Source organism: Apus apus, chromosome 3 (assembly GCF_020740795.1).
Source record: "Apus apus isolate bApuApu2 chromosome 3, bApuApu2.pri.cur, whole genome shotgun sequence".
Lineage (NCBI taxonomy): Eukaryota > Metazoa > Chordata > Aves > Apodiformes > Apodidae > Apus > Apus apus.
The window spans coordinates 53707664-53734992 of record NC_067284.1 but is presented as its reverse complement, the minus strand read 5'-3'; the positions used below and the strand labels follow the sequence as shown (position 1 = coordinate 53734992).

General features: G+C 47.2%; 2 protein-coding genes across 8 annotated transcripts; one reads left to right on the top strand and one right to left on the bottom strand.

Moving 5' to 3' along the window:
* Positions 1-334: 334 nt before the first annotated feature.
* On the top strand, positions 335-11607 carry CEP68 (centrosomal protein 68). 7 transcript variants are annotated; one of them, XM_051615764.1, is made up of 8 exons: positions 335-366; positions 1200-1320; positions 4893-5321; positions 5816-7255; positions 8582-8704; positions 8941-9037; positions 9875-10029; positions 11148-11607. In XM_051615764.1, the coding sequence occupies exons 3-7, from the start codon at positions 4938-4940 to the stop codon at positions 10009-10011; spliced, it is 2181 nt and encodes a 726-aa protein (XP_051471724.1). In that variant the 5' UTR covers positions 335-366; positions 1200-1320; positions 4893-4937; the 3' UTR covers positions 10012-10029; positions 11148-11607. The 7 variants fall into 7 exon arrangements, with proteins under 7 accessions (XP_051471724.1, XP_051471725.1, XP_051471728.1 ...); XM_051615765.1 differs by lacking the exon at positions 1200-1320 and having other exon boundaries at positions 340-366; XM_051615768.1 differs by lacking the exon at positions 335-366 and having other exon boundaries at positions 709-1320; positions 5816-6382.
* A 1375-nt stretch (positions 11608-12982) lies between these two features.
* Positions 12983-27329, bottom strand: RAB1A (RAB1A, member RAS oncogene family). The gene is made up of 6 exons (XM_051615760.1): positions 27074-27329; positions 20150-20222; positions 17864-17959; positions 16314-16409; positions 15138-15269; positions 12983-14840 (listed from the first exon to the last, which is right to left on the bottom strand). Exons 1-6 carry the CDS (start codon positions 27094-27096, stop codon positions 14643-14645), a joined length of 618 nt encoding a protein of 205 aa, XP_051471720.1. The 5' UTR covers positions 27097-27329; the 3' UTR covers positions 12983-14642.

Genomic DNA, 27329 nt, shown 5'->3' with positions numbered 1-27329 from the left:
TCCAGCCACCCCCCAGGGGGCGGGCAGGTGCCTAAGCCGCCCCGCTCCGTGGAGCCAGGACGGGGGCCGAGGGAGGGGCCGGGAACGGGGTCACGAGCGGGATCAGAAGGCGGCGGGAGCGGGGCCGGGAGCGGGGCCGGGAGCGGGGCCGGGAGCGGGGCCGGGAGCGGGGCCGGGGCGAGGCGGCCACTCCCCCGCCCGGCGCCGGGTCGGTGACGGCCACGCCGCGGGGCCCAGGGCCACGCTCCGCTCCCATTGGCTGTCGGGCCGCTCGGGCGCCCGTGTCGACGTAGCAACCGCGCTGCCATTGGCTGCTCGGCGGGGCGGGGCGGGGCGGGACGGCGGGGCCGTGGCGGCCGCCGCTCGGTAGGTGCGGGCCGGGCCGGTGCGGGCCGGGCCGGGCCGGGGGAGGGAGGCGGGAGCAGGCGGGAATGCTGCCAGGGCCGCTGCCGGAGCCGTCCAGGGGGCCCCGGGGGCTGGTGTGGGGGGAACGCAGGCGGCTTTGTCGCGGGAAGCCCGTCCCCGCTACCCGTGGCGCGTTGCAGCCGTGTCTGCAGCCGTGCGGGGCATCCCCGGGGCGCGGGGCCTCCTCGGCTCTCTTGCCTCTGGTTTCTTTTTTGGTGTTGTTAATCTGCCGGGTTTTCAGCTGTGGAAAGACTTTCCGGGCAGCGAAGACGAAAGATAAGGGGGGGGGGGGCGGAAAAAGATACCGAAACTCTGGTCCCGCAGGCCCAAGAGGCAGGAGCTGTGTGTTTGCTTGTTTGGTTTTTTTTCCCCCAAAACAACAAGAAACACCACTTCCCAGCAAAACCAGAGCTGGTAGGAAGTGGAAAAACTCCATCAGCGTCAGCTGGGGCGGTGGGAGCAGCAGCCGAGGGATGCCTGGGGCGGTGGGACGCGTGTCCCTGGGGTCTGTGCAGCTCCGTGGCCTTCCGACCATGCGGAGCAGCTCGGGGAGCTCGCTTCCCCAAGAGGTCCCGGTGGGCCTGCCCCTGTTGGAATGAACGGCGCGGCCACTCTCTGCCTCTCTGCTCTCCCAGCAGCCGGTACCCGCCTCCCGGTCCTGTGCCGCCCTATCGCCGGGGAGACAGAGGAGGGCCGGGGTGTAGCCGGCTTTTCTGGCTGCTTTCCTGCCTTTTCAAGGCCGGTGGAAAGTCTCCGCTGTGCCTAAAGCTGTGGTTGTACGTCCCCCCTTCCAGAGCCGTGCCAGACCTGCCCGAGGATTTGGGATGGTTTCCTCCTGTTCGGAGGTCTCGTCTTGCTGCATCCCCACCACAAGCAACCTGACTTACGGTTTTTTGCATTTTTTGTTGGAAAATAGTGAGAAACTTTTATTTTCTAGGTTCTCTTGTAGTTGGGACTTGCTCTTAGTGGCTTAGCATTTTCAGTCTGTTTTGAAATACGACTTTTTGCCTGATCATTCTGCGTATGGGATGTGTGCAACTTCCCCATCTAGCTGGCATTCAGTTGTGCTGGATGTCCAGCTGCCCTCAGAATTAATTGAAATTAGATGCCTGAATTAGGGACTTCTGAAAGTGCAGCAAAACCTCTGGTGTCCCTTTAAATGACCTGACACATTCTGAGATAAGCGGATTGACTCTCACTCACGTGTATTGGCAGGTTTCCTGGTTTCTCTTTAGCTTCCAGTTAGCTTCTGGAGATTTAATGAACTTGTGGATCTTTTTTAAAGATTGATGGCGTCATAGAAATGTGTATCACTGCATGCTGCATCCGTAAAGCCAACAGATAGTCTTGAAAGTTCAGTACAGTTCACTAGTTCACAGAATAGTTGACCTTTGTGCTCCTGCACACGTGAAGCAATAGTTGTGATCTGTAATTTTTTTTTAATGTTTGAATTTAACGTGGCATCTTAATAATGAAGAGGCATCAAGGCTGATCACTAATCGCTGCACATTCAATTTAGCACTTTAAAGTCTATTTTGATGCCTTGTTGAGTTTTCCTTTCTTTTATATATTTTTTAAATCTCTACCTGACAACAGAACTGACTGTCAAGGCATTTTTGTCCTAGGCTGTGGGTGTCCAGCACCCTCCTCTCTCTTAAGGTTTGTATTTATTGAATCATTTTGGGATGTGCAGCACTGCTGGGACGTGCAAGGAGGTGTTAGAGCTGGTGAGACAACGCATTCGTGTCGTGATAGCTAATGATGTTCTCTGCTGAATCACCTTCACACAACATGGTGAGCTTGTAGCAGCTTGTGTGGCTCAGAAACAGATCCTGGGATTTAATACATGGTACTTTACAGTTTGTCACCCCAGCAGCTTTTTACTCATTAGGTTTTGCTTGGAAGAGGAGGAATCCAGCTGGTGAGCATCGTTTGTCCTTGTGGCCAAGGCCCTCCCTTTCAAAGCTGGTGAACAGATGTATCTCAGGGGATTTTTCTGGGTTTTTTTAATCACCTCTAAGTTGGATTTGACCTTTTGGCATTTGGTTTAATAATGCTTGCGTGACTGTCTAAAAACTAATTGAGAGGGACCGAATGGGAGTCGGTGCAGGCTGGCAGGTACTGGGGACCTGCCTTCTGGGGTCAAATACCACTGGTCTCCAAAGTCTGTGTGATGGAGATGTAAAGATATCACACAAATGATGTGTGTGAAGCACACACGGGTTTCTGAGTGGTTTGGGACACTCTGTTGGTATCAGACATCTACCTTCTGTTAAACAAGATGATTATTTACTGTGAGAATGGTGAGACAGGTTGCCCAGGGAAACTGTGGATGTCCCCTCCCTGGAAGTGTTCAAGGGCTTTGAGCAACCTGGTCTACTGGGAGGTGCACATGGCAGAGGGGTTGGAACTACGTGATCTTTAAGGTCCCTTCTGACCCAAACCATTCTATGTAGAGAATTTAGCAGGGGTAGGTTTATAAATTAAGTTTTTTGCAATTACGGTGCCTTTTTGGAAATGCAGCCTTTTTGGGTTTTATTTGGGGGGGAGGAGGATGGAGAAAGAGAGTGATACCATCTATTTTAGGATAACAGGGTTATATTGAGTGGGTGAGTGCAGGTGTCGGGCAGGGGGGACAGCCTGCGTGGAAGGCTGGGAGAGCCCAGCCTTTCCTTGCCCTCTGGGCAGCTGCTGCCGTGCTGAATTTAGCTGCCTGGCAGTTGCAGGGGCTGCCAGCTCTTGGGGAGGGGAAGGCAGCTGCAGTGCCTGCCACGGCTTGTGCTGGGGATTCCGTCTCCCCTGGAGACCCAGCGCCTTGTGCCGCGGCCGCTCTTTGTTCCCTGCATGGGCTCTGCCCGTGGGAAAACCATAAAACGAGACGGTGACAAAGGAGCTGATGGAGGGTGTGAGTATCAACTTGTTTCCCACTTCCAGATATCATTTGGGACTACTTTCTCTCCTCCTTTATTTTTGTATTTCTTTTTAAGTTGAGCTTGCTGTCCCTGCTCCCCGGGCTGGCCTCTCCATCGCTAGCCCGGCGCTCGCTGGGTGCCCAGTGGCAAACTCACTCTGCTGGCATTTTCCTAAGGCTGGCACCTTGGTTCAGGCTGGAATTGCTGGAGGAGGCTTCGTTTGGTATTGCTGGGGCTCCAGAGATGCCCACCAGTGCCCGAGCAGCACACAGCCTGTGTGCGGGGATTTCAGCAGTGCCGGTTGCCATGCTGTGCGAGGAGGTGTCATTTGAGTGGAGAGTACTTTTTGAGTCCTGCTAGATTGGCAGACACAGGCAGAGGTGCTCAATCCTGGCTGGTGTTTGCAAAACAAGATTTCCTGTGTGCTGCATTGGGTCTCTTTGACCTGGCCCATCGATTGTCCTGCTGCAGTGTCCAGCACATGCAGCAAGAGGGTGGTGGTGGAGCATCTCCATGTGTGGGCACCTGGGGCTCAGGCCTTGAGAAGAGTATCTCATGTTAGAAGGATTTGAGCAGGATGCATTTGGCTTGGCAGTACAGCATGCTTGAAAATGTGTCATCAATTGAGCAAGTACTTCCATTAATTAATTTCACAGAGACTTAATTCTATTAACTGAGGTAGAAGCTGCAGAGCTAAGCACCAAGCTTGAGTTTTACAGACTCCTACCTCCCCCTTTTATTTTATATATATATTTCTCACTTTTGGGTGGCTTCCATTTAAAGGTTTTGAGTTTTTCTCTTAAAAATCCTCAGCTTTCCACCCCAGTGGCCCTCAAGGCTCAGCCACACTAATAGGTACTTTACATCCTAGTTAATCATGTCTCCTTTGGGCCCAGTAACCTCATGGTGCACAAACTGTTTGTGAGATTGGCCATTAATTCAGGAGATAGTTGCACTGTGCCAGCAAGGTATAAAGCAGAGGTTTGTTCTCAGTGCAGCTAGAGCTTTAATTAGATTTTCCCTGTATGTCATGTCCTCAAAATCAGAAAAAGCTGCTGAGACGTGATGGTTTGTTCTTTCCTCTGTCCTGCTTGATGTGCCAAGATGCAACTTTGTGATTTATTTATTTTTTTCCAGTACCTGAAGGGGTCCTACAGGAAAGCTGGAGAAGGACTTTTTACAAGGGCATGTACGGATAGGACAAGGGGGGACAGTTTAAAACTGAAAGAGAGCAGATTTATGTTAGGCATTAGGAATAAATTATTTACTGTGAGTGTGTTGAGACACTGGCTCAGGTTGTTCAGGGAAGTTGTGGATGTCCCATGCCTGGAAGTGTTCAAGGCCACATTGGATAGGGCTTGGAGCAAGCTCGTCTGTTGGGAGGTGTCCCTGCCCATGCAGGAGGTTGGAACTAGGTGATCTTTATGGTCCAAACCATTCCATGATTCTGTGATTTTGGGGGTCTGACTCAGAACATGCTTAAGCTCTTTGTTATTAGACATACCCAGTTTCTTTACTTGGGGTGGAGACGAGGTGGGATGGTGAGTTGTTGCTACCTTGTGTTGTGTATTTCAGAGAGCCTGAGGCTTGACATCATCTGGTGGAAGAAGTTCTGTCCCAATGGCTGTGGATGTGGGAAAATCACTTTCTGAAGCCTCACTGAGTGGGAAGTCCGAGGGCAATGGCAGGTGGGACTGCACAGAGGTGGAAGGAGACTACCCAGAGCTAGCAGACAGCCTGCACCGGCTTCTAGGGGCAGAGGAAGCAAAGCCTTGCCCGCAGGGGACAGAGAGCGTGGCAATGAGTGGACACAGTCACTTGGCCACTGATGTTACCCAGGGAGGCTCAAGCTACCACCAAGAAGTGTCTTCAGCATCTGCATCCAGATTTCCCAGAGCAAGAGCCAGCCTCTCAGAGACAGAGGCGTTAATTTACAGCACCAACGACAGTGGTGACGTGCCTCATCATGTTAGCCACCAGTTCCTCTCCTCAGAAGAGCAGCAGGTGAGAGGGTTGTATGTACGGGTGTCGTTGCATCACCAGGAGGTGGGGACTTGTTTGTCTGGGTTGTCTTAGGGGGCTGGCTTTTCATCTCCTTAAGCCAGCTAGAGCATGCCCACCACAGCCCTCGGGTAAAGTGTGTAGTGGGGACGGGTTTGCATTCCAATACTTGAGCCATTGCCACCAGGGAGCTTGGAAGTCACTTGGGATGAGGCTCCTTAAATAAGTGCCTCTTGCTCCCAAATGACTCCTGCAACTTCCTAAGCCCTCGGGATGTCTTTCCTTAAAAAGAAGCCCCACTGCAGCCTCTGGGCAGCTGCATGCCATCCCATGGACAAAACAGAGCTCCCCTTCCAGGCTCTCCTCACAGTATGTCCAGGGCTAGGCTTTTATCTCAGTGTCCTGGCATAAAGGAGCCTTTTGTTTGGCTGTTGGAGCTCCATTTTATCTTTCTCCCTCTCTCTCTCTCTTTCATTTTTCCCCCTGTTCTTGAGCAGGTAAAGGCATCAGGCCATTGGGAGCTGACATCCAGCCCTCCCAGCCAGCTCAGCTCTGCAGAGGAGACCCTCCTTGCTGGCAGCTGCCACCATGCCCGTGCTGGCCGGCAGAGCCGAAGTCTGGGAGCTCAATCCTCATTTTCTTCCACCTCGGAGCTCCTGCGGCCCCAAACCCCCTTCAGCCCTGAGAACGCCCTGCAGAGCCGCTCTGTATCAAGCTTCTCCACCCTGTCTTCAGAAGAAAATGGCCTCTCCAAAAAGCTGTCCCGATGCTTGCTGGCCAGCACAGACATGCCTTCCCCTGTGGCCAGCAAGGCCTGGTGGGGTGCAGCAGAGGGCAGGATGCTGCGGCCACACAAGAACTTCAGTCCTCTGCGTGATGACCGGCCCACCGTGGAGCACACCAGAAAGATGTCGTCCTACCAAGCTGATTACTGGGCGTGTGCCATACCAGATTCCTTACCCCCCTCTCCAGACCGTCAGTCGCCCCACTGGAACCCCCATAAAGAGTATGAGGACTTGCTGGATTATGCTTATCCGCTGAAGCCAAGATACAAGCTGGGAAAGGTACCAGAACCTTTCTTCCACGACTCAGGAATAGGTTTGGACAGCTTTTCTGTTTCCCCTGAGGGCACTTTGAGGTCCACCAGCATCTATGGCCGAGGTGGACAGGCTTGGGAAAGTGGAGGAAACAGACATCGGAAGTTCGTGGCCTCTGCAGAGAGGGTCTCCACATCAGGGCCTGGAAAAAGAGGCAGCTCAGGAGCTGGCTTGTACTATGAACCTTTGCCTATTGCAACAGCATCCTTTGCAAAGAGTCCTTCCTCTCATCCTTCTGGAGGTTCAGCTAAAGATGTAACAACAGAGTCAGTGGGGCTGGGTTCATCTGGCTGCCCTGCTGCAGATGGGGGAAGCTGGTGCACCAGAGGGAGCCCCTTCCCAAACTACAAAGGGCAGGTGAAAAGCACAAATAGGTTTTTACCTACAACACGAGTGCTCCCCCTGAGGAGAGAGTGGGAGGGGGATGAGGAGTTTCTGTCCCTGCCTCCTAGACTGCAGGAGCTGGAGAGGCTGGCTCAGTTTTTGTCCAATCTTTCATTAACTATAAGGACACCCAAGCATGACCACTGTAACCTTCCACGTCACAGCGACAGCAGGCAGCCCCTTTCATTCGAGTTGGCTCCTTTTGGAGAAGTGGGTGATGGGGACAAAAGAGGGAATATTGAGGATTATGCTGGGCTGTGGCACCCCAGCAACTCTCGAGAGCTCAGCAGGGAAAACACTGAATCATATGGGCAGATCCACAGGGATCCTCTGCAGGGACTTCATCTGCCAACTGGGCTCAGGGACATGCTGGATGGGACTTACCTCGATGAACCACGGGTCAGGGGGCAGCCAAAGAAGCGCCAGCATGGCGAGTCCCTTGCCCAGTGTGTTAAGGTAGGCTGAGACCAGAAATAAAGTTTATTATGGGAGGATTTCACATAAAATGTGCCTGTATTTATGACACAATTAAGGCTTCCCCTTCTGCATGATGTTTGGTGCCTGGCAGCTGGTAGCAATTAGTGCAGGGGGGTTCACCGGAGCAGATAATTTCTTCTCATGGAGCAAGAGCCCAGCTCTCTTTTCCTGGGACTCAGCATTATGGTGCTAGGCTGGGTGGAGATGTGGCACTTGGCTTCCTCCACCAGCCTGTCCTGCAGCACCACGGCACCAGAGAAGAGCTATGGTTGGGGCTGGACCAGCATGAAATCCAGCATTTGCTGCCTGCCCCATCCCTCTGGCTGTGTAATGTGGCGTGGCTGGCCTTGTCTTTCAGCCTGGGCTTGCTCATCTTCCCCACACTGGATCCTACTTCAGGATATAATAAGGCAAGGCAGAACTCGTGAGCTTTCTCTGAGGGGTTTCCTGATCATTTTGCAACTTTTTATTTTTCAGGCAAGTGATGCTTTGTGGCCATCCTGCCACCAGAGCTGTGCTCCCCAGCCAGCACAGATTGCTCCCTGCCTTCCCCTTCATCTTCCTCCCCCCCCCACCTCAGCCCTGGGCTGAATTTGGAAGCAATGCTGGGCTGTTTGCAAACTGAAGTATCATGCACAAAGCTGAAAACAGTGGAACTCATTCTCCTTCTTGCATGGGAATAACTCTGCTAATTTAAAAGGGTCAGCATGTGGGTGTATCTGGTTGCCCCAAATCACAGTGCCAGGAAGAAACAGCTCAGCTTTATAGTAACGTCCCAGCTCCTGAGGAGCAGGACTGGAGTCTGGTTTCTGTGAGAGCAGAGGCCACTGGGTTTTGTGCAGTGTCTTACGAAAATAATCCCTTACCAAGACACTTTAAAAAGTAATGAAACACTTAATTGAACGAGACAAACCCTTGGGGAAAAGCAACTGCAAATTAACTGCCTGGCTGTGGTGAGGAGGAGGGTGTCCCTTTGGCTGGGAGGTGGTGGAGGCAAATGCCTCCCTTCAGCCTGGGTGCTGCTGGCTTCCGACACCTCTCCGTGGCAGCCATTTCATGGTGACCCTCAATTGGAGCCGCATAGTGGTTTTGGGGTGTGTTTAGGGGTTTAAGTTGTTTTTTGCCTTTTTTTCAGTTGACTCTTGGTTTCCCGAACTTAGGGATATTTGTGTGTGGCAGTGGGGCAGGAGAGGAGCAGGGATCAGATACTTTCAGAAACATCGCTGGCTCACCTCTTCTTGTCCCTGCCGTGTCTTTGTTGCAGGAATAGATCAGTAACCCCTTTTGTTATGCTTCGTTAAGTAGATGTTTTGCTGCCAGCTGGAAGAGCTAATTCGTTGGCTGTACAATGTGGCAGAGATCACTGACAGCTGGGTCCCAGTCTTGCTGGATGCTGAGGGCGTGAAGGCATCACTGCACCGCTGCTTGGTAGGTATCACCACCGGCTTTTCACACCCCTCTGCTGGTTCTCAGCAGCACAAAGGAGGACACTGCTGGCACAGACCAGGTGGGTGGTGCAGGGTGCATCAGGTGTGCAAAGCCCAGTTTGGGAGCATCAGGAACCTGCTTAGGTAAACTGGTCCCCAGGCAAACTGTTGCAGGCGTATCTTGTCCAAAAAAAAAAACCCGTCTAAGCAGCTCTCTGCCTCTCCTTGCCTTCCCAGGAGTTCAGGAAAGATGTGGCTGACCACCGGAGCCTGACAGAGAGTGTGCTGGAGAGGGGAGAAGCTCTCCTTGACTGCATGGCATCAAATTCTCCAGGTGAGGAGCATCTGAGCAGGGCTGGTCCTGGACACAGCTGGTGATGCTCGCTGTAGTGTCTGCCCCCCAAAATCTCTGGCCCCACCTGTGGAAGCAGTGAACAGTTTGCCATTTGGCAGCCATATGGGAGCCTAAAGGGTTTTACATCTCCCTTGCTGCCAGGAGACTTGACGGTGAGGTGGTTTGAAACGATTACACCCAAGCACTTCAAGCTGCACTGTGCCTTGGCTCTTCCCTTGTTCTGTGCCATCCCTGGTGGGTGATGGATGTGTTTCTGCCTCTTCTGGGTCCTTCCTTAGGTTTTTATCTTAATGGCAGCATGGCCAGCTCCCACTGGGATGCTGTCAGAATGCAGCTGGGAGGAGATGCTTTTCTCTAGTGCAGGAGGAGGCAATTTTGCTTGCATTCGGTGCATCCCGGAGCGGGTGTCAGCAGCCACTTTGGAGAGACAGCCCAGCCTGGCTGGTGGTGTGGAACGGCTGGGGCAGCCACTCCAGTGATTTGGTTGTGCCCTGCACAAGGGATTTCTAAAGGGCTGTCACCAGAGGGGCTTTAGTGGTGGAGTACTGCATTATGCATGGGCTCTTCTACACAGTCCCAAAGGTTTCCCTTGGGAACCCCTACTTGTGTGTCTTCACTCTCAGCATGGAGCCTCCAAGGTCGCTTCCCACCCTCTCCAAACTCTGCATCACAACTTGGATGGAATAAAGATCAGCTTATTGATTTCTAGCACTTGATTTCCTTAAAAAGCCTGTCCGGGTGTGCGGACCTCTCTCTTTCTGCTCGTGAAGACGATTGTCACGTTACTACACCTCCATCTTATGTTTTCTTTTCCAGCTCTGAAAGATACTCTGGGTTTGATTGCAAAACAGTCAGAAGAGCTGGAAACCCATGCAGAGCACTTGTACGAATCTGTTCTAGCTTCTGTGGGTCCTGTGCAGGGTGAGGACAGGATGGAGGACGAGGGGCTGTAGCAGCCAGCTGCTCGATGGGTAAGCAGGGGGCAAACCAGCCTTTCTGTGGAGTGGGGAGAGGAAGGAAAGCGTAGGAAGATGAACACTTAAATTAGTAAACGGCATACATCAGGTTTTATTATTATGTCTTTCAATGTGCTGTTTGAAAAGCTGAAAAGAAGAAAGCAAGGGTGGTCTCAAAATGGATCATCCTTAAGCATGTGTCAGGGAAGAGCAGTGCCTCGGTGAGCCAGCTGATGAAACCCAAGAGCAGATGAGGGCGGTGGCAGCTCCTTGGAGGGACCGGGGAGCCAGCAGGCAGGTCACTGTCAGTCAGGGTGGACGGAATGTCAGCAGCCTGGCACAGACACCTGCTGCCAAAATCACTCAGGCAGCAGAGGGGAGACAAGAAAGGGGTATTTTTTTTGGCTTTTTATTATCTCAGAAACATCCTGCTTGCCATGTAATGGTGGGGAAGGAAAGCGAGTTCAGGTGTAAAACGGACTAGAAAACTTGTTTGCCCATTTCTTGACCACCTTCCTGCAAATGAAGCTGTAAAGACAAATGTGTTTCAGGTGGGCATGGCAGGAATGCTGGTGTAAGGGGTGGTGGGGTGTGCAGTGTTTGAGGGCAGGGGCACAGCAGCCTAAATGGGGTCAGCTGTGTTCTGCCATGGCCCTCAGCCCCTCACTCTGTGATGGGAGTCACTACAAAACTGTGTCTGTACGAAACAATAATGGATGTTTGCAAGGCACTGGGTCCAGAGGTATGAGAAGGCTTTTAAGGGCTTCTGAGCACCAAGACATAGGAATTTAGGAACTGCAGGATAACCTCAGGGCACTCCCTCAGCACCCTCCCACTCCCATTAGCTCAGATTGTTGATGTCCCCACAGCCCATTCCATGGTACGCCTTAACATTTGGAGTTGCAAAAGGGAAAGAATTTTTCCAGCACTTTAGAGGCAAGTAACAGTTAAGTAGGGTTTTTTTTTTTGGTTTGTGTGTTCTTTTTTTTAATCACTAAATATACATAAATATCCTATATACTACCAAGCATATTTTGAGGTGATTTAAGTACAGCATGGTTATAGAATAGGCTTGGTTGGTTTGTTGGCCTGCAGCCGAAGCACAGTAGCTAACGCAGTCTATTTTATTTCAGATGCTGCCTCTATGAGACCTGGGCTTTGTTAGCCAGTCTCGGGATGGCTGAAAAGAAATGCAGCGAGCAAGAAACCACCTCTTTGACTTGTTGCAGAGATGCCAAATATGTATGACCACTGTCTGCACAGTTAGCCAGCCTGGGCCGATTTAAGTTTATTTTGGTTTCGTTTGGTTTGGTTTTACCCTGGCTTCAGAAAGGCAAGCTGTACAGCAGTCACCTGCCTCCTGAGATGGCTGGTTAATAGTGCTGGCTACATTGGGGAGTTTTGAGTAAGGAATGTACAGCTGGCTTTTTTGGGGGGGGTTGTTTTTAATGTAGCGTTCCTTTTTTCCTGACCCCTAGAAGTGGCCCATTCCATGTGTTAGCAAAATGTCAGGAACACAGTGGGTTTTTTTTAACTAAGTAATCTTTAGTATGCCGTGCAACTCACTTCTAAGTAAAGCTGTGTGATTTTAAATCATGTTCTCATTTTGTTTATGTTCTTCAAAAATAGGTGCTAGAAGCCAAGAAATAGCAACTCCTCCTGGTTCTTGTGAGCAAACTGAACTCTTTGTTCATGATCTCCATTCCCAGCTAAAGCAGAGCCTGTTTAACTTGTGGTTTTCTTATGCATAAGCACAAAGAGCCAATATGCTATATGACGCTAAAGAAAATAATAAACAGGTGAGAATACTCAGGGGAAGAAACAAGTTTTGTATGAACTGCTGCTACCTGTTATTTGCAGTGGTTGTCTTAGTGCTGTGCTGGTTTCCCTGGGTGAGAAGCTGTGCCTCTCCCCTCCTACAGCTGGTGCAGTTCGTCACTGCTCACAAAACATCCGCAAAGGGTTTCCAAACCCTTTCTGCAACATAAAAGGGTGTCACTAAAGCAGTGTCACAAGGTAAGTACCATGGAGTTACAACCAGCAACACAACGTTGGTACGTGGCTGTAATTGACCTTTAAACTAGATGGCGATCGTGGTGTCCTGCGCAGAATGCATCATTTCCTCCCATTCTTGTGAGCAGAACGAAGTGGTGTTTCTGTACTGCACAAGTAGAAGGTGAAAGCACAGTTAAACTGCAGCAGTTACCAGTGACAAATACAAATAATTCACTGGGTTTTGTGGGGGCTTTGGATAGTCTCCCATCTTCTACCTCCTCACCTTAAAGGGCTTTTTTTGTTGGTGTGTTTGTTTTTTTTCTTGCCAAGCTGCAGGTGATATTTCAACAAAAAAAAGCTCAAGCAAATCGTTACAGCCAGACTGGTCTCACCAGGTTTACTGACACCAGGTCTTGCACCTGTGGGCCTTTAGGGCAATGCTTAATCAAAGCCTATAGCAGGCAGGATGAGTTACATTCACAGCAAGGCTATAGCTGCCTGTCTGCTACCACTTGTAAGTCCTAAGCCTGAGCCATTATGTCAAAGGTATTTAATGTTTCAGCTCACACTTGAGACACTACAGTGCCCTTGTCCAGGATTTTTAGGCCTGCTCTGCCCTCTTCCCCAGGCTCTAGCATTTGACAGCAGGAGTGCAGGAACACAGTTAAGACTTGGGGGGGAAAAAAAAAAAAAAAACAAAAAAAACAACAAACCACCAAACAACTGGTGTAGCCCAAGTTGGTTTTGCAATGCTTTTATTACTGTATATATTAACATTGTTTTGGATAGTATGTAGCAGGCATCTCAACATTTAAGTTCATTTGTGCACTTCTCTGAAGGGAAGATGTTTTACCCTCAATACATGTCCTTTGGGTTCACTTGCTGATCTTAGCAGCGCTCACTACTCCTACTGCTCCTGCTCCCCAGGAGGAGCAAGTCACATTATATAATGAATTATACCAACAAGCACATCTCTAATAGAAAGCACATCACTTTATTGTGAAGGTCTCAAGTGAAAGAGTTCAACTTAACCATGACAATACTTTATGTATTACAATTGCCTGTTGATTGATGCAACTATGTTGAAGAAAGCTGTTAGCCAAAGTCATCCCCCCACCCCCAAAAAAAAATAATCAGAGGATATTTGCACCAGTTTTAGTTTATACCTCACAACATACCTAGGCTATATTTTTTACTACCACAGGGTGTATTTACTACTAGGGGAATGTTACATGGTCTTTCAAACATGAGACTATTTACAGAATAGGCTGAACATTTGAGTTTAGATAAAGCTGAACAATTTTACATGTATAGGAAGTGTTATAGGCTAGCTTTCCTGTGGCTTTTAGCTAGACATCAGGCACTAATGATTTGATTAGCTCTGTACAAAGAATCACACACTGTCCAAAACCTCTTGGCTGCTGGTTAGTTCCAAATTGTTTGAGATAGCGCCTACTTTGAGAAACAGTCTGTGGTGGGGCCTCCTTGTCCCCATTTCATCCTTCTGATGCCTCTGTGCATAACAGAATAGAAGCTAAGCTGTTGCACTAAGTCAGAAGAGTACTGATTAAAAGAGGATGGAATAAACAGTATATAGAAAAAGACATAATATACTGGTAGAAAGTTATACCACCTTGAAGTTACACTGAAGCCACTGATGTTAGGGAAATACTGTTCTCTCCCCTACTACACCAAGCAGACAGGAATTCCCTACATCAAGTCCTTGAGAAATAAATTAAGTTGCAAGACTAAGTTAGGGAACTGTTGTACATTCAGAGCACATTTTGCCTCCGTCAGTAGTGGCTGGGCATTTCTGGTACAGCGTACGTGCCTTAAGCACCATGACAACTCAGGTTTTTGGGCCATAGTCACTAGTTTTAGTTGCAGGGAAGGTCTCTGGTCTACCAGAAGGTCTGAGAGCCATGGCTGCACACAGATGTCTTGTGCACAATGCAAGCCTGATTTCCCCCTTAGCCATACAAATTAAGACAATATTTATCACCATACAGTTTGATATTACTTCCAATAAGTACAATATTTATTAAACATTTCTTCAGTTTTGTTACATATTGTGCAACAAATTACAATATTCTGCAGCCACAAATTATATGCAGAGTATGAAGAAACTATTAATCAGATAGTGTGATCTTTCCATTTATAATTCTACAAGAAGGAACTAGCAAATCAGATCTTACATATATCTTACTAAATTTTATGCATGGAAAGTGACAGACACTGTTGTGCTGTTTGATACAAAATGGCTAAACTTCATCTTCAGAAGACTAAACCTGACATCTACACATGCCAATAGAAACATCAAAACAAAAATACATCCTAACCAACCACAGGAAACAGTCTGGTATCAGGAAAAGCAACAAGGATTACACGTTTATAAACCAGCACACAAAGGTTTAAAACAGTTCTGAAAATGAAGTTAGCTGTCTTGAGTCAAGGGAATAAAAAAAGTCAGTATTGACCATTTACAATCTCTGACCTTTGTGGAGACGGTAAGAATCTGTTGTAGTGCAGCTACATACAGTACAATTCAGGCAATTTTTATTTTTTATTTTTTTTTTTCACTTGGGTTCAGATTGCAAATTCATTGTTGTGAGACAAAAGGGGGGAGGCAAGTTTTAGCAGCAACCTCCACTAGACTGCTTGACTGGAGTGCTCTGAATTTTAACATTGGACTTCTCCACACCACCAGCTGTCGCTCCCGGACCCATTCGTTTTTTAATCTCGGCAGCCATGGTCATGAAAGACTGTTCTACATTTGTGGCATTCTTTGCACTGGTTTCCAAAAATGGAATTCCAAGAGAATCTGCAAATTCCTGCAAATGGAGAAGCAATTAATAGTAAGCTCATACACCAGTTCATACCTCACTTCATTTACTGGTGTACCACTGGGTAAGCCACTAGCTCCTAGACCACCACCCCACTCCCAGCCTCCAGTCTGATGATGACTTATGCTGCAGCAGGTCATTAAACCATAAAGGTGCCATAAAAAGCATTTATGGCAGCTCAACACCCCTGTACCAAGACACTGCCCTGCACCAGAACTTCCTCAAGTGCATTAGAACCCAGACTAGGTGCTCAACCAAAGGAAACACACAGCAATACCAACATACCTTTGCTGTTGTATAGTCTACTACTTTCTTTGTGGTCAGATCACATTTGTTCCCCACCAACAACTTGTTGACGTTTTCACTGGCATAACGGTCTATCTCCTGCAGCCACTGTTTTACATTATTGAAAGACTCCTAGGAGATAAGAGAACTGTAAGCAAGACCCTTAACCAAAAGGAAAGCTCAGCACTGTTCAGTAATGGCTGAGAAAGAATATGAAGCAGTGTACTTAGCTTATCAGTGTGATTCAGAACTACACAAGCGGGAACTCTAATGCTACAGTACTCCTCTGACTGCCTCAGGACAGGAGAGTGAACACAGGGTCTGTACAGCTCCTCAGACCATGCTCCAAGCCCTACACAATCTGCCCTTCCTTCTCCCTTGCTGTGCTCCCCCCCATTATTTTTCTCTGCTCTGTATCTTGAATAGTCAATAACTTCTACCATCTGGAACTCTTCCTCCTCCTGTAGCAGAGATAAAAGACATGGCACACAGATGAAACCAGAAGAATACCAGGCATTTACAAAGCACCAGGTATTGGGTACAAATCACATTGTTGTAGAGATACTGGAACAAACTTTGACTCCAGAAATGTAAAGCTGCCATGCTGAGCCGATACTCAAGTTAGCATTGAACCCAACAGTTCGTTTTCTATTAATTCAGCAAACTCTACACTTCCTAAGAGCCCTGCAAACTGGACAACTGCACCAGTAATCTTCCAAGATTCTTTCAGAGAAAGCACTGGCTCCATTGTGTCCTGCACACAGGCTGATAATTTTCAGTCTCAAATGCCAGTTTTCATTTAGACCAAAGTTCAGGTACATTCAGAAATCTTTCAACAACTTCCATCAGTAACAACTTCCATCAGTAACACAGACTTCCTTCTACCAAATGCAAGGTGAGAAGTATTCCCACAGAACAGTTACCAACCCACCCAGTTTTAGGTTAAGCCTAACATAGAACTGCTTCAGAGCCACAGATCCCACTGCTCCTTTTATTTCTGTGTTTAGCACTGGAGACCAACACACACATTTGGCTTGATAAACCTTAACGCAGCCTGAAGAACATCACCACTGTTTCCGTAACAACTGCCAAGTTGTTAAATTCCTAGCTTTATTTACTTATCAGCCTAGTGCATTCCACTTGGTGAAACTCTCCAGGCACAGGTTTAACACTTACCTGATCTGTAACATCATACACAACTATGATGCCATGAGCGCCTCTATAGTAACTGGAAGTGATAGTTCGAAACCTCTCCTGTCCCGCTGTGTCCCACTACAAGGCAAACAACACCATCAGTTACTGCCATGTAGCTGTACCAGGTTACACACCAGCCTGCAGACATACAGCTCAGCTGATCAGCCATCCAACTATCAGCATACCCAAGTCACAGCTACAGACGTGGCTCTGAAACTGTGTGCATCAAATAGGATCTGAGAGGATCAAACGTGGTAACTGAGAATTACACTTCAGTAGGTACTATTCTAGAAGTGCTCATTTATTTGGTTTCAGACAAGTGTAGTCAAGAGATCTCACTGGGCAAAACAATAAGCAGTTTGACCCGTGAAGAAGCTGTGGTTCAATGGTCAGAAGAACAAATGTGAACCAGGGCTTGAAAACCTGTTAAGAACAAGGTCAAAGAGATGTTGGTCTAACATGACTGCTCCCTTCAGCTTCCTTGGTACAGGAGCTGCAGCAAACATATATAAAGGGATGAAGCGCAACAACTCAAACCAAACCTGGGTTTCTTCTCCTGCTGAAAGTATTAAGCAGGGACCTGAGGTGCCTGACCCCTTCACCCATCAGGCCAGTACCAGCACTCACCCAAACATTTCTCTCCCTGAAACCATGTCAAGAACAGAGCTAGCTGCACATTAAGAACAGTTAGGAGCCGTAGACAAACTTCAGTAGTAGCAGCATTCCTAGTGGGCTGCTCTGGACTCAGAACAACTACATTGGAGTCTAGAGACTAAGGCTTAGGCTTCTGGCCATAAACTGGATTCCAGCTCCACAACACAGCCTGGAATCCCTGAGTCATTGCCTTCAAGTCCTGGGAGCCTCTGCTCCAGCTGGAAGCAGTGGCTGACAAGGATTGTGTGACCTTGCATAGATATTAGATTTCATTACACCAGTCACCCTTTTAGAGTGCTTCAAGATTAGAGGCAAGAACTGCCAAGTCTCTTCCCCTGCTTATTCCAAGCAAAAGGCCAAAAGCATAATGAGAAAACACCACCCAGTGCTAAGGCAGGCCAGTTACAAGCGTGTGTCAGTTTTTCCATTCTGGTCAACAAAAGCAGTTTCCAGCAACAGCCAGTGCAGCCTGATATTAACAGCTGCTGCAAAACTAAGGCATCTTAGAAAACTGTGAAATTCTCCCACTTACACAATTCCTTGCCAAATACTGCAGAACTACAACAGTTCTGAGGTGAGAGCAGTCCAGCACAGGATTCTACACTTCATCAGCTCACAGCCCATAGTGCTTTTTACTTAGGCTCTCTTTTCTTCTGAAGAAAATAAATTTGTAACAGGCCGTTTCCTGTCAGGCAGCCAGCCTTGATAACCACCCCTCTTTACGAATACATCATGGGAAGTCTTGTAATAACTGCCTAGCCTCTTGTGTCAGGGAAGATATTGTTTATATTTTAATGATTAAAGTACAACAGTAACTACCCGTAGTTATGAATGCAACTGTGTACTCCAACAGATTATAGTTGAGAAATACTACTTACTATCTGAAGCTTGATTGTTTTCCCATCTAGTTCTATAGTTCTGATTTTGAAGTCCACACCAATCGTGCTGATGTAACTTTCTGTGTAGGTATCATCCTAGAAAAAAGAGCAAACAGAAGTCAAAACAACTGCACCTCTCCTGCAGTCACCTACCTCGTTATGCCACAGGCAGGCACCAGACAAGGTTTTTAATTCCCTAGCAAAAAGTGTCTGATCATTCATGGCAAAGTCCAGTACGTCACTAGGTATTTTCACTGAGTATTTACTCTTCAAAAATTCTGCAGTTTTTTAAAACTACCTCACACAACTAGATTTATGATTCAAAAGCTAGTCAGAAAGCCTCTTTTCTGGAAATCCTGTAGCACTAAGTCCTTCTAAACTGTAGTTTAAAAAACAAGACTTTGCTCATGTTGGCAGACTGAGGAGCTACTTAGAATAACCATGACAGTTATTAAAATGCTCCAGATTTTTATTTTCCTTCGATGATTTTTCATCCGTATTACACAGCAGCTACCTACAAGTCAGAGGTTGTGCCTCAGTGGCACTCCACATCTGAGTTTCAGATCCTTTGCTGCCACATTTGGTTGCTAAGGCAGTTTAGAGTTACAGGTACTTGTGTTATGTCCTCTGCTCTGCAGTCTGTGTAAACACAGGAAGGAAAACACTGCACCGGTTTCGCAGCTTGCAGGGACCTGACTGTGGAGTCTCCAGCAGGCCTTAAGGCACACATGGAACCATAGATCAGTCTGCTGCCTCCTAGTAATCATTAGCTTTCCAGCATGAAGGAAGTTTCTATTCCCAAAGTATCAATAAGAGAGAACTTCATGTAAAATACGCAACAAAAAGTTTTATTTTTATATATATGTTTTTATATAACCACAACAGCTATCACAAAAGCAAGGGTTTTCTTTGGGTTATGAAGACACCTTAGGTAATACATCTGCTAGTAAGAATAAAGCACTGAGCCTTTTAGAAAGACATGACATTAATTTCCTTAACATTTCAATACTCAAAAGGGTATGTTTGAAAAGCCTGATGCTGTTTAACCCACAGTGGGAAGAACGCAGGCAAGTGAATGCTGCAGTAATTGCAGCATTGTTGAAATAAAATAGCTAAGTTAGAAAGTCAGCCTCCTAAAGGAAAAAGCTACTGAGATGAAGAAACATCAGATAACTGAGCATGAACTTAGGCTGGCTATCAAAAAAACAGTTGGATTACTCACATAAGGCCAAAATTAATTCAGAAGTGTCTTCAAGAGAAGGAGTCTAGACTGATCTGGGAGTAGTCCTCTAGCTTTGGTGTCACCTCCAACCCACTGCCTCCAGATCAGCACAGCAGGTTACATTTTCCTAATGCTCATACTGGTTTTAATGTCTAATAATGCCCTAATACTGTGCAAGCAGCAGTTGCAATGGCTTTAACTTCACTGCTGCTGTTCGTACACACCAAGCCACCACTTCTTACTAAACAGGCTCTTTCCAGAGGTACCTAGAGCAACTGTTTAGGCTGTGAAACCACTGCCCTCTCCTTGCAGTAGTATCAAACCCTAATTTCTAAACTAATGCCCTGTATTCTCCCTTCCTTCCTCTCTTCCAATGGCAACATAAAGCTGCACTTTGACATAGGCACAGATAAGGAGTACACGGGACTCCAGCTTTTTCTACTCACAGCTATCAAACCCATTTAAACTTTTCCTGTTGACAGGAAAACTAGAGCTTCTTGCATCAAATTGCTGCCATAGCAGCCAGCCCACAAGCAATTTCAACACTTCAACACTCATTCACTAAAGGAAGCATAGGGCCTTATTATTCCTAGAATTTTTAATTACTTCTCCCTCTGGCTAATCAATTGGTAGGCCTTTTCAATGAAGACTTCAAACTTAAATCTCGCTGAAAATATTCAGATTCAGGAGTAACTAAGGTCTTGCCCTGACACATTTGTACTCTTCACACCTGAAGGCACACACCCTAGAATTCAAGTATGTTCTTCAGTCTTCAGTGCTCTGTCACTAGTGTAATGATGGAAATTCAATTGTTTTCAAGTAACAGGAAAACAAGAATTAAACTTAACTGAACATATTCTTAATATTGTTTCTTTCTGTATTACTCATATGCACCAGCTACATATAAATGCAAAAGAGAGGAGGGTTTTGCAATGCTTCAATTATTTCTCAGTATACCAGACCTGACAGTCACCTGTCCTGTCAAGTACTTCCTGTAGCAAAGAATTTCTTCGCCAAGTACCTGGTAGCTTTTTTACATGAAGTTTTCAAGCATGATCACTTACTGCAAACCTAAGAAGAAGGCAAGATTTCCCAACTCCGGAGTCTCCAATCAGAAGTAGCTTGAATAAATAGTCACTGCAGAAGGAAAAAAAAAAAGTCACTAAATGGAGAACACAGTATCTGGTATATTATGATGTTTGAGAAGAATAAGTTAATTCACTACTAGGGAAGTCACCTACAACTCCAAGCTTCGCTATCCAGTTTAGACACACAATTTACTTAATTTACTTAGTAAGGGAAGTGCAGACGCTTTGAACAGAGCATTTCTGTGTAGAACTGTGCTTTTCTAGACAGTTACTATGGGGATATTAGTATCACCAAGACTAACACAGTCCTACTTCAGCCCTTTGTGATCTTGCTAAGATTAAAATAATGCTTTGCAATTAAGTGGGAGACTCACTGTTTGGTTGAATGACTCAAGATGCAAATGGTAGCAATAGCCTGCTGTCCACCAGACCCCAATAGCCTGCTGTCCACTAGACCCATTATCTTTGCAATTTCTTTGAAGTCAAAAGCTTGATTCCACTGCCCAGCTTCACAAATACCACATAGCTGGCCAAAGGCAACCAATTCCTTAGTTAAAGTTACCCAAATTTAAGTTCCAGCAGAATCAAATTGCACAATATGCAATTTAAATATACAAACTATGAACACTAACTTCAGTGGCCTGCTAAAGCAAAATGAACCTTCCATGATAAACTATTACAGCTGACAGCAATCACATACTCTACTTGCCTTTCATGAATTATAATAAAGTTAAAGCCATTGCCAGATGAGGATACATTCATTCTCTAGAGGATGTCAGGTGATATTAGTAATTTTCAAGTCACATGAAGAAGTGACAACTATATTTTTATTTAATGTCAAGTCCTCCCAACACTGAGGGAACAAGCACAATATCATCATACTTCAAGGAGTAGTTAAGATTTTAGTCTTGGCAAAACATTAGATTTTGTGTTAGTTGTAAGATGAATAGACATCAAGCAGCAGAGAAAAAGCAACAAACTACCACTTGCACAAGTTATTTTGCTTTTCAAGTGCTAGACTAACCCATTCTAGGCTTACAACACTAGTGTTAAGGATTAAGTTCTGTTCTCATTTAACCACAAGAGTTTACAACAGACATACTTCTATGCCCACGTAGCCCAAGTGAGAAGATAAAGTGTATGTAAATGCCCGAAGTCAACTGTCCCCACCTATTCTTCCCCAACATTTGCAATGACTGCAGCTGGCAGGAATCCAGCCAGGAAACTGCATCCCTCCCCAGCCACTAACTGCCAAGCAGATGGTCAACTGCTCAGCTTTTCACTAATCCTCTGCCCCAGTGCCCAAATGACCATCCTCTTGGCTGGTCCTTGGCTGCAATAACACGCTCAACTGACCCCTTCATCAGGTTCTGCAGCACATGTCAAGGCTAGAGAGAAGTCAGAACTGACCCTTAGAAATGCAGCCTTCCCCATCAGTGTAAAGCTAAAAGCACTCAAGGTATTTAAAAAAAACCAAACAAATAACCCCCCCAAAAAACAACACCAAAGTCAAAGGGATATCTAGCATCTTATGGTCACAGAACTGACTACTCCACCTATCAAGTCATGAACTAACCCAGGGCAAGACGGTTTTCATAGAATGACAGTTATTAACCCAAAATGTTTAGGGAAGATGAGTTACATTACAACATAACCCACAGATCTTAACAGCTTCAAGATAGCTGAAGCATTATTACTGTTCATACTCTTACACTGGTGATCATGGACAAAATACCCATTTCCTGAAGCCTGGGCCTGCCCACAAGGTGATACCAAAATCCCACCTCCCAACCTGGAGTCCCGAGCACTGCCCCCCCCAGCTCCCGTGCTTCACAAGAACAGGTTTGTTTCCTGTGGCTCCACTTGCAGATGCACCACCATAGCCACCCCCATGAGCCAGCAGCGGTTGAGGATAAACAGAGGTACTTCATCACAAAAAACATGTTTAAAAACTAAGGCTCACTGAAGTGGGACTGCATTGACCAGTGCTACTGTTACCCTCAGCTACCCAGCTCTTGCTGCCTCTCCACCACCATCATCCAGAACACCAGGCAAGGGGTTACCCAATAACTGTACCAAGAGACATTTAAACTTCTTGCCCCACTAATAATTTAGTTGCCCAAGAGCGGCAGAGAAACTCTATCTAACATGGAGACCAAGGGAAGGTACACCAGCTCTGAGATCAGGTCTGCTGTTAAACCTATGCCTTCTTCCCCAGGATTACACATAAACTGAAGCCACAATTGCCTCAGCCTTCAAACAGCTCCTTCCTACTTCAGTAGGAAGTCCCAGTTGTTCAGCTCTCTGCAAAACTGGAATTTTCAGCAATCCTGAAGTTAAATTACTTACAGTAGGCACTAATACACTTGAAAGAATTAGAGCTTGCAGCGCGTTATAATCCCCTTAAGAATGGTAACACATGAATATTACCACTATTTGTCCTCACTAAAATTAGTGGGGGGAAAAAAATTAATTCCACTCTGGTGCAGGTAAAGCTTCAGTTATGAGTCTGAAAGATTCACTTAGGAGCCTCCCCTTACTTCCAAGGGAAATTCAGGTCCCCCTGCTAAGAACAGCTTCCAACCAGATCTACTCTGCTACTAAATTTTTCACCTTTCAGAAGCAAAGAAGAATGATAAGGGTTTATATACAGCACTACCGTTAATGCAAAATTAACCCAGAAGCCTTAAGCAGAGGGTCTGACACCTTTGCTATTAAGACTTTCCCTCACTTTGGGCTTCAGTATTTCCAGAAGCAAGTGGCAACCACAGGCTCATAAAGTGACTTAAGCCACCTGCCTCACCCCCACCAACACCTGGGCCAGTGCCAGTCAGGCTGCAGCATGGCTGGAAATGGCCTTGACTGGGTTAGCTCTGTCTCTGACCCTAGAAATGAGTACTGCATCACAAAAACCTAGTCCTGCCAACTAAGCAAGACTGACCTTAGACCCTGAATCAATTTGGAGGTTATTTAGGTAGAACCTTGCTATTTAGGTTTTAAAATATTAAAACAATTCCATATTCCAATGATATACTACCTTCCTTTCTATATATAACTGCTTTAGGACATTTTAAAATACATTAGGTGCCTACATCTGGGCCTTGAGAACCAAATGAGTTGTCTGTTACACATGGTGTGATGCTAGAGACAGCTCTCAGGGTACACCAACAGTTCAAATAAAAAAAATAAATCAAGCTTAAAAAAACATGCAGTAATTTGTGTTGAGTTAAAATGTAGCAATGTGTCCAAAAAGCCATGCAGGTTAATATTTGCTCCTGAAGAGCCACACAACCATTTCTGAAGGCATGGGGTTTTGCTCTTTAAACACAAATACTTATCAGCTCTTCCAGCTTAGGCAGCCTTCATAAAGCAGGCTGAGCTATGCAGTATAGCCTTCTCCATGCTGCTTGGAGGTGGTGTGAATTCAAATTTATCATTCATCTATTTCTCACCATTTCTATAAGCTACTCATACTCAGCACCCCTAGGAGAGAGCATGCTGGAAGAATGTGTGCAGCAAGGTAAGTAGGTACTGCCACTAAGAGTGAGGCTTTCAAATCCCCCCCCATCAGGAAGAGGATGTGGTAACTTCCTCTTGACAAAGAGATCAAGAACAGATATGCTAAGTTTAATGGCATCTTGCAAAAAAGGCACCTCCAAAACAACCCTGACATTTCTGAACAGAGAGCAGCATCTTCCTATTACATGTGTTTTCCATGCAATAGGCAGCAAATTCAGCAGAAGACCAGGAAGTCAATTCAGGACAGACCTGGGAAAACCTATGTGGGACAGGGGACCTGCAGGCCTCTCAAGTACTGCTGTTTATACAGGTAGACATGTGGGCATTTTTTTAAATGTCAAGAAGGTTTTATACCAAAACAGAGAAGACTGGGTAGTCATCCCTCTCCAACAAAGAACTGCTGGAGTCAGCTTTCATCAATGATGTCAGCTGCAAGTTTATTGTAACAGGTACTCACAGCAGCCTCAAATCCCTAGTTTTTGTTCTACCACCCAAGAAATTGTGAAGAAGAGCATGACTGTCACTCTGACTGCACATTGCTTGTGCAAGTAAAAAGAATCCAGAAGACATAACGTCACTTCGCATTGCAGGTCCCTGTTTAGAAAGGGTAGAACACAACAATTTCAGGTGATTCCAGCAACTCAGAAGCTGTCACTCAATTGTTATCTACTGAACACCCTCACACAAGACTGTAAACCCCTACATAGCTATTCTCTGAAGCACTAAAAAAAAAAAAACAAACCCAGAATTACTCCAAAAAACTTTGTTTCCTTATCTCCCCTTGAAGAAGGTATCTAGAACAAGATACTGACACTACAGTGCACTGATCAATTCCCAGTATCATTTGGCTGCTAAGATAGTTCACCCACCAGTGTGTTTATGCTAGTCAGCCTACTACATGCAAGCTGCAAAAGGGGCAGAAAACACTGTACCTGATGTGATCTAGTCATAACAGAGTCAATATTGACATTTTGCTCATTTAAACACCATAAGGGGGAGAGGAACACTGAAGGAACACATCCCAGTGCTAGGCAGGCAGGTGTTTTGAGAACTTAGCTTCCAAATGCCAGCACTAATATCTCAATCATCCCTCTTCAGCTCTTTTGCTGAAATGAAAAAGCATATCAAGTAGCCCACTAGGCTGTTCCACAGCCCAGACATTTCATGGAAGCTGACAGCACACACACTGCCCCCCCTCCCACCTACAGGGAGGCTACAGCCTGATCTGAAGCTGTGATAAAGAAGTGAGAATGTGTTACATTATAGGCAAGGCACTTCTAAAAGGACATCTGTACCTGAATCTGTTACAGGTAACTAGAAAGAATAATGTCATAATCCCGTACGTCTTATCCCTGCTTTAACACTGATCCAACTATGCATATTACAGCAACAGATATTTGCTGTCCATCTCACCACACCCTTCCTATCACCCATCCTCTCCCTGCAGACACAACTTCATCGGGCAGTGGCAATTGAATACTACAAGTTAATCTTTAGCTACAGTTTTCCTCTTTGTTTCGCTTTCAAGAACTCAGCTGTCCTCTCCACCACGAATGAGCACTCCCTCAAAATGTTCTTCCTGTCTTCAGAGCAGCATTCAGTATCTCACTGCTGGGAACTGCTCTCTGCATCAGAGTCCAGAGGCTGAGAAGCTTCAGGAAAAGCAAAAAAATCTACAGAAAAAGCCCCCTTCAACCTGTTAACCTGTTTCTTCACACACACTGTTAGTGGCCTAACACTTTGCAGGCACTTTTTCACTACAAACCCCACGAGTCTTCGAGGTAAATTTTAGTTTAACTCTTGAGAGTCATTACAACCACAGAAGCACAATCTGTTGGTCTTTCACCCACAGACTAACTCCAGCTACTGTTTTGGTGTTTTCTCAAGCCACAGGAGCGAGCTCGTTATGAAACGAAGCCAAGATGTAACTTGAGTTCCTGCCTGTATCTCTTAGTTTTCACCAACTCCCTCACACTAGCTGGTGACTACTTTGCCTTCCATTCCTATTTGTTCTTCAGGTGATTTTAAAGGGCTCAGCGTGCTTGCAACCATGTTGCCATATGCAGAGAACACAAAAGCCATGACCATGCAAGTCAGTAGCCCCAGCTGTGTGTAAAAGCATGCTTTGAGGAATAAAGTTCTTAGAAGTGTCATCCCCAAACAGACAGTGGATATCTAGAGCATCATACCACAAGTGCATTTCAAGACCATAACCACTTCAGTTACATTAGAAGACACAGTGGCTTCATCATCCCAAACCGGAGTGTCAACAAAGCCAGCTTCAGTGAAAAGAATCCTAAACCCACACTGAAGTATTGGGAGTGCAGCAGATGGTTTTTAAAATGCTTTTTAATTAATCCCAAGTCTCTCCTCTTTTTCACTCAAGAAAGCCATGAGCAAAACGAGGTTTATTGTCCTCGACATCCTGGTGGTCAAGCCACTGCTCTTACAGTTGCCAAGATACAGTCAACCATTGACAAGAGAGCTCAGACATTCTTACTCCCGAGCAGGCCCGTTAGACAAAAATGCCATATTCACCAGACAAGGTACAACAACGCTCTAGGAGAGGGGAAGAAAGACAAAACAAACAGGAAATAACAAAAATCCAAAACAAACCAACAACTGTGCCATCACCAGATTTTGTAGGCAAGTGCTATTTCAGCTCAAGATAGCCCCAAGAGCACTTCATTATCAAGTCACAGGCGTTGCAAAATCTACATAGGCAAGAAGTGTTTTGCAAGAGCCATGTGACACACACATGACTTGCAGCTAAAGTGAAGGGTGGACCTCTGACTACTAAGCTGGCAGCAGCCACCGGCCGGGAAGATCGGCTTTCACAAAGAGCTGGTTCCCCCCCTCACTTGTTGGAGCCTGGGCTCCGATGCGCATTTTCGAGGTCCGGAAATACCGCCGCCCGCTGCGCCCAGACTTCGTCGCCGACAGCGCTCCCGGGGAGGGCAGCGGGATGTCGAAGCCGCCCGGATCAGCGGGCCCGTGGCGCCGGTTTATAGCCGGGGCATCATTAACTTCTCGTGGCCCGCCGTGCGGCAGCCGCTTCCTCCGCCCCGCCGGGTCGGCGCCCGTAACCCCGTAACCCAACCCCCGGGACGGCACCAGCAGGCCCAACGCCCGCCCCCCGCCGCCGCCGCACGGCCCCGGGGCACGGCTCTCTCGGTGCCCGGGAGCGGGCGGCCGGCTGCCGGAGCCGCGGAGGCCCGAAGGCCCGGCCCTCCCTCCCCTCCCACCCCCCCGCGCCAGGCCCGGGATGAGGCCTCCTCATCCGCCCTCCCTCCGCCCCGGCTCCCCGCCGACCGCGGGCCCGCCGGCGCGGGGCAGCGGGACCCGGAGAGGCGGCGGGGCCCTCCCCCGGCCCGCACTCACTATTCGGGATTCATGCTGGACATGTCCGTGGGGCCCGCGGCCCGAGGGACGGCGAGCGCGCTCTGGGGGGGGGGGGGGCGGTGGCGGCCTGGCACCTTCCGCCGCCGAGGCAGGCACTCCGCGGGTGCAGGCGTCCAACGGCTCCCGCCTCCGCCCGGCGCTCGGCTCGGTCTGCCCCTCCGCCGGCGCCCTGCCCGCTCCGCGGCCTCCGCGCTCGCTCCTCAGCCCAAAATGGCTGCCGGAGCCCAACCAGGAA

What these genes read in the sequence shown, in the direction of transcription:
- CEP68 (XM_051615764.1), top strand. Translation starts at nt 4,938, where the DNA reads ATGGCTGTGGATGTGGGAAAATCACTTTCTGAAGCCTCACTGAGTGGG. An exon ending in TCTCCTCAGAAGAGCAGCAG is followed by an intron (nt 5,322 to 5,815) that starts GTGAGAGGGTTG and finishes GTTCTTGAGCAG; the next exon opens with GTAAAGGCATCAGGCCATTG. An exon ending in CATCACTGCACCGCTGCTTG is followed by an intron (nt 8,705 to 8,940) that starts GTAGGTATCACC and finishes TTGCCTTCCCAG; the next exon opens with GAGTTCAGGAAAGATGTGGC.
- RAB1A (XM_051615760.1), bottom strand. Translation starts at nt 27,096, where the DNA reads ATGTCCAGCATGAATCCCGAATA. An exon ending in GCCTTCTTCTTAGGTTTGCA is followed by an intron (nt 17,960 to 20,149) that starts GTAAGTGATCAT and finishes TCTTTTTTCTAG; the next exon opens with GATGATACCTACACAGAAAG. An exon ending in TGTATGATGTTACAGATCAG is followed by an intron (nt 15,270 to 16,313) that starts GTAAGTGTTAAA and finishes CTTATCTCCTAG; the next exon opens with GAGTCTTTCAATAATGTAAA.